Here is a 6,921-nt window from a genome sequence, read left to right as displayed (position 1 = left end):
CACACACACACACACACACACGCACACACACACACGCACACTCACACACACACAGACACCCCCCCCACACACACACACACATAAACACACATACACACACACTCACACACAGAAACACTCACAAACACCCACACACACACAAACACACAAACACACACACAGACACACACACATAAACACACACACACTCACACACACACCCACACCCACACACACACATAAACACACACACATACCCACACCCACACATAAACACCCACGAACACACCCACACACACACATAAACACTCACAAACACACACAAATGCACACTCACACACACGTTTTTTTTATGTTTTCTGGGGACACTCCATAGGCATAATTAATTTGTATTGTACAAACACCTACCCATCACACAAAAATCTCTGCATATGCTTACATTTTTTATGAAATATTGGTTGTAAGTATTTTAATTATGAGGACTCAACAAATATCCTCATAAACACATTTACGTTGTTATATCAGTGTAATATATGTCATTATAAAAATGTGCGTCCATATAAACAAGAACACACATACATAAACATTTTGAGCTAAATAGACTTATCTATATTTTAAATAATATGGTAATACAATATATGACATCATAGTAACATGTTACTGAAGCAAAATTATACATTTAAACATATATTCAACATTTATTTAAGTTTATTGAACTTATTAAACACACTATTCTCTTCTTTTAAAGAAGATGGTAGCACATAAAACTGTAATTATATATAACACGCCGTATAAAATAAACATTTAATATAATTTTAGGTCATATGTGTGTGTGTGTGTGTGTGTGTGTGTGTGTGTGTGTGTGTGTGTGTGTGTGTGTACCTGTCATCTCGCAAACTGACTTCCCAAGGTATTTGGATTCCGTTTTTGTTGTGACAAGGAACAATAAATATGAAAAATGATGCCTCACATTTTTTAGATTGCTAAGAGATAGAACTTTACACAACAATGTCCAAACATGGCTGAGTGATTTGCAAAATAAATAAATACTAATTTTAATTTGAATCATAACCAAAACCTCGCAGGTTCTCCCCGGGGTAATCCCCAATGTGAAACTGATGGACCCGCACATAGAAGGGTTGGTGAGGGAGGAGTTAGACCAGATGATCTAAGATGTTATTCTGTTAACCTTTTTTTCCAAACCAAATGTTATGGCTGTGTTAATAATGATTTCAAAGCCTAATCTGAAAGGGGTTCTCCCTGACATGCTGCTTCAACACTAACTGCAGTTACTGAAACCACGCCTTCTTTCTTTGCGTGCACATTTGGGCGCATTATGCAAATATTTCCACATAGTGAGGTAGATATGTGGGGGCGTGTTAGAATGAGCCGTTTTAGGGGGGCGTGGCAGAGTCTTAACTTTGATCAAGAATATCTCTTTGGTTTTGAGACTTTAGTCTTTGCAACTTCAGGGATCTTATCTATGCACAATCAGCTTGTAACACTCCAAAGACAAAGGAAAACTTGAAATCGCACCATATGACCCCTTTAAGACTTTACATAAACATTTGGTAGAATCCTGTGGTTTTTTTGCTTACATTAAGTGTCATCTTCAATGTTTTATTCCCCCCACACATGTGATGAAACATTTAATCAATAGCTTTCTGTATGTTTAAAAATAAAACTAGAAATAGTTTTCTTGTTGTAAATGGATGCGAAGGAGCCTGTTTGCTTGTCACAGCGCAAACGCGACTCACCCATGTCACCTCAAACAACGTCTCAAATATTTAGATGAAGTTAATGTATATTTTAGAAAACTATTTTCAGAGAAAGACCCTCGATTCTATTCAGTCATTAAAGATGGTTCGGGACAGACAGGTTTATGCCTCTGTGGCACCATACATTTTAGGAATGCTTCACATATGGAGTTTGATTTAGCTGATGTTTGTATGTAATTCAAGAACTTTGACCTTTAATGCCATTAGGCTATGTTATGCTTCATTTAAAAAAGTTTGTATAAACACAAAATGTGATTTCCCATATGGAACAAATCTAGCCGTGAAATCGTCATTATTTGGCTTTTGCTATGGTCGTGAACTTTACACACCTCTGATATTTTCAGACACAGAACAGAAGAGTCATTTTGCAGGCTGGAGTTTGATTTAGCTGATGTTTGTATGTAATTCAAGAACTTTGACCTTTAATGCCATTAGGCTATGTTATGCTTCATTTAAAAAAGTTTGTATAAACACAAAATGTGATTTCCCATATGGAACAAATCTAGCCGTGAAATCGTCATTATTTGGCTTTTGCTATGGTCGTGAACTTTACACACCTCTGATATTTTCAGACACAGAACAGAAGAGTCATTTTGCAGGCTCTCTGTCACTGTTCAAAAAATAACTCTATTTAAAAGCAAAGAGCTAATTCAAGTCATGTACGAATTATCAGTCTATCGAACTAGCACCTATACATCTACCGGCAGTGATTATATTTTATATATTTTATGTTAAAAGTATCGTCTCGGTTATGTATGTAACCCTCGTTCCCTGAAGGAGGGAACGGAGACGTCTATCACAGCTATGCAGATGATACCCAGATTTACCTAGCCTTATCTCCAAATGACTACAGCCCCATTGACTCCCTCTGCCAATGCATTGATGAAATTAACAGTTGGATGTGCGAGAACTTTCTTCAGTTAAACAAAGAAAAAACCGAAGTCATTGCATTTGGAAACAAGGATGAAGTTCTCAAGGTGAATGCATACCTTGACTCTAGGGGTCTAATAACTAAAAATCAAGTCAGGAATCTTGGTGTGATTCTGGAGACAGACCTTAGTTTCAGTAGTCATGTCAAAGCTGTAACTAAATCCGCATACTATCATCTCAAAAACATTGCAAGAATTAGAGGTTTTGTTTCCAGTCAAGACTTGGAGAAACTTGTTCATGCCTTTATCACCAGCAGGGTGGACTATTGTAATGGTCTCCTCACCGGCCTTCCCAAGAAGACCATTAGACAGCTGCAGCTCATCCAGAACGCTGCTGCCAGAATTCTGACTAGAACCAGAAAATCTGAGCATATCACACCAGTCCTCAGGTCCTTACACTGGCTTCCAGTTATATTTAGGATTGATTTTAAAGTACTTTTACTCGTTTATAAATCACTCAATGGCCTAGGACCTAAATACATAGCAGATATGTTCACTGATTATAAACCTAACAGACCACTCAGATCATTAGGATCGAGTCAGTTAGAAATACCAAGAGTTCACACAAAACAAGGGGAGTCTGCTTTTAGTTATTATGCCACCCGCAGCTGGCATCAGCTTCCAGAAGAGATCAGATGTGCTAAACATTAGCCACATTTAAATCCAGACTCAAAACTATTTAGCAGTGCATTTACTGAATGAGCACTGTGCAATGTCCGAAACTGATTGCACTGTATTTTATGTATAACCATTTTTTATTCTTAACTGTTTTAATTCATTTTAAATCAATTTTTAAATTATTTTAAATATTTTTTTAATTCCTTGTTTTACTGTTGTGATTATTATTATTTTTTATGATTATTTTACTTCCTTTTATGTAAAGCACTCTGAATTACCATTTTGTATGAAATGTGCTATATAAATAAACATGCCCTGCCTTGCCTATAGTCCTAGTCATCCTAAATACTAGTTACGGTCAATGAGATACCACTTTGGGTCATGAAGCACCCTGTTTAACACAACACACATTCTCCAGATTGGATTCATTATTTCATGATGAAGACAGACTGAATATTCAGATACCAGATGAGACTGTTTGACTTTCGTTCTTAAGACAAAGACAGTTGTTTGATTTCAAGAACACACAACCAAATCCTAATGCTATTTCACGAAATAACACAACAACGGCTGATCCGTTACAACATGTACATGTCAAGTCTGTTTTTATCATAGGTATATCTTATTATTCTTCAATATAATTGTTTAGTCTAAATATGTGTTAACAATTCTTTTCTTTTTTCTTCTTAACAAACAAGTTAAATTTAACACGTCTAACTAATACCTCATTCAAACGCTACAGACTTCTAGGTCAGGGAACTACAAATTCCAGCATAAACCTCAGACTTCAGACATGGCCGCCGGGGCAACACCCCAGAATACTCATACAGGGCAGCGGCAGGGCAGTCTAAATATTATATAAAATATACGCACGCTCAGATACCCTATATAAAAAGACTCACATCTCCGCACTATTTGTGAAGTATACAGTCCTTTCCTGTGGCAATTTTACAATTTGGTGATGTTAGTGATGCAAAGTCCGATTAATTTTCGTGAACCGATTCTTTAGGGGAGTTTGGGTCAATGAACCTCTTCAAAGAACAGATTAGTCAGTGAATGAAACATTCAAATAACGTTATCTGTGTGAACGCATATTGCTGATTATTGTCTTTTGTTCATTTTAGTTAATGATGTTTATGGTTGCATTTTTATGCATTGAACCTTCATGCTGGATACGAGTCACGACTGACCAATTTTGACTAGCCTTCCCATAAAAAACGCAGATATGTTCTACATGTATAAAGTATAAGTCTATAGAAAGAATAAAGCATACTAATAAACTCATTGATTTAGCTTAACAACTTTAAAATATAATCTGCATGCACGATAAACCATACACTCTTAAAATTGATAGTACACAAAATATGTGTAAAAGGACTGATAACACATTAATGCGATGTTTTGGTTTGTGTCTTACACAACTGTGTGTTACTAAACAATTTTTTATTAAGTTTTAATATAAAAGATAATAGTTTGTTTACAATTTAGATGTTTTTATTTTTAAATCACACAAAGAACCATTGTTTGTTAACACATTATTAATTGAAATAATACTATGTGTTCATTTCTGGTCTGTCTACGAAGCTGCCACGAGACACAAGGTCTCAATCGTACTATTTCTCTGTTACATGCTAACCCTAACCCTAACCCTAAGCATTTGGAACTCCCTTGGCAAAGGGAATGACTGACCAAATGTTACCTTGACAACGCTGCGCGTGCGTGTAGCATTCAGCACTCCATCAGTTGTTGCAAATAAATATTTCTTATTATTATTATTATTATTTTATTCAAATATTGTCTAATTGTTTCTTATTTACTATTAAATGTGTTCAAACTAAACTTGCTTACACTGCCATCTTAAATCATATTTCTATCACTGACGAAAAATATGTTGTCTTACATTAAAATAGAACAATTTAATTAGCCTATTCTATTTACGTTTGTATGTGAACTCGAAATCAACCCCAACTTTGCTTTAAAAAGCATCACAAGATCTCCTAACCGAAGATCACATGATCACAAATGGAAATCACTTCCGTGAAGTGAACATCGCAAAGGGATTCAGTTGTTCACTTTCGTTTGGAACGTCCCTACAAATGGCGTCCCCTTCCCGAAGTGCTCTTCAAGGGCGCAAAAAAAGTAATGCTCTGCACCCTTTAAAGAACACACTTCAAGGGCTCTGCCCTTTGAAGGGAGTAGGGCATAGGGATCCTCACTTCCATTTCGAATTCGCCCAACGAGCATTCGATTATCCTGCCGTAAAACCTGTCGTTTGAGGCAGCAACATTTTAATTTGTAAAGAGCGCATCAGTCAGCGCAGGCTTTGCTGCTCACGGTCACTGGACTCGCTGCTCGGGATGGAGATGAAAATTAGGGATGGGCGATACCTCTTATTTTATTTTCAATCCGATACCGACATTTTCAAACCCAGTATCGTCAATATCGATACCGCTAAACTAAACTAAACTGATCTTTTAAATTATTGAAAGAATGTAATCTGTAATTATACTCACATAATATTCTATTTTAAAGCCATGTTTTTTTTTTTTTTACATTTTTATAGGCCTTTTTTGTTTACACTGTCAGAAATAAAATATACTATAATTATAGTTTAGCCTTTTACTGGGGTAGTAACCTCAAAGGTGCAACTATACCCCTAAAAGGGAGCATTTTAGTACCATACAAGTATACAGGTGCATATCAATAAATTAGAATGTTGTGGAAAAGTTCATTTATTTCGACACTTCATTTCCAGAGATATCGTTGACTTGATTGCAAATGATTGCAAAGATACTATTTAAACTGAACTGAGCTGGATGATGACATCACTGAATTCAATGATGAACTGTCTTTAACTGAAAAATTTGTGTTTACTATTGTCATTTTGCATTATTGACACACTATTTTCCTAATTAATGCTGTTCAGTTGCTTTGACACAATCTGTATTGTTAAAAGCGCTATATAAATAAAGGTGACTTGACTTGACTATCTCAACAAATCAGAATATGGTGACATGCCAATTAGCCACCATGGTAAATTTGTGGTTACTGCAGTTTTACTACAAATACTGTGGTAAACTGTGGTTACTGTAATAAAACCATGGTTAATGTTTGTAAAAGGCTGCCAGGCTGTTGTACCCCGAAAGGTGAAACTTTAGCATATAACACAATCCATTTGAACTTTTAATAACCAGTTTAAATAAATTTACTTGCACAAACTAGCCAATTTAAAATAAATATTACATGTACACAAAAGTTTGGGTTCAGCAAGATTTTGTAATATTTTTTTTTAAGTCTCATGCTCACCAAGGCTGCACTTATTTGAACAAAAAAACAAACAGTAAAAGCAGAAATATTGTGAAATATAACAATTAAAAATAATTATTTTCTATTTTAATATATTTTAAAATGTAATTTAAAATGCATCTGTGATCAAAACTGAATTTTCAACATCATTACTCCAGTCTTCAGTCACATGATCCTTCAGAAATCATTTTAATATAATTTGCTGCTCAATAAACATTTATTATTATTGCTGCTTCATATTTGTGTGGAAACCTTGATGCATTTTTCAGAATTAATTTTATATATAGTAACAATGTTATGTAATGTAATGT

General features: G+C 35.1%; 1 protein-coding gene across 1 annotated transcript in view; it reads right to left on the bottom strand.

The window, feature by feature from the left end:
• Positions 1–1,412: 1,412 nt before the first annotated feature.
• Positions 1,413–6,921, bottom strand: part of LOC107566092 (vicilin-like seed storage protein At2g18540) — a gene marked incomplete at its 3' end in the record, with an annotated part of 8,869 nt that continues 3,360 nt past the window's right edge. The window contains exon 2 of the mRNA XM_016251467.1: positions 1,413–1,445. Within this exon, the coding sequence (XP_016106953.1) occupies positions 1,413–1,445 (33 nt within the window). The remainder of the gene's footprint in view (positions 1,446–6,921) is intronic.

The sequence above is a fragment of the Sinocyclocheilus grahami genome, unplaced genomic scaffold (genome assembly GCF_001515645.1).
Source record: "Sinocyclocheilus grahami isolate Dianchi unplaced genomic scaffold, SAMN03320097.WGS_v1.1 scaffold1046.1, whole genome shotgun sequence".
NCBI classification, from domain to species: Eukaryota; Metazoa; Chordata; class Actinopteri; order Cypriniformes; family Cyprinidae; genus Sinocyclocheilus; species Sinocyclocheilus grahami.
This window is presented reverse-complemented; position numbering and strand designations above follow the sequence as displayed.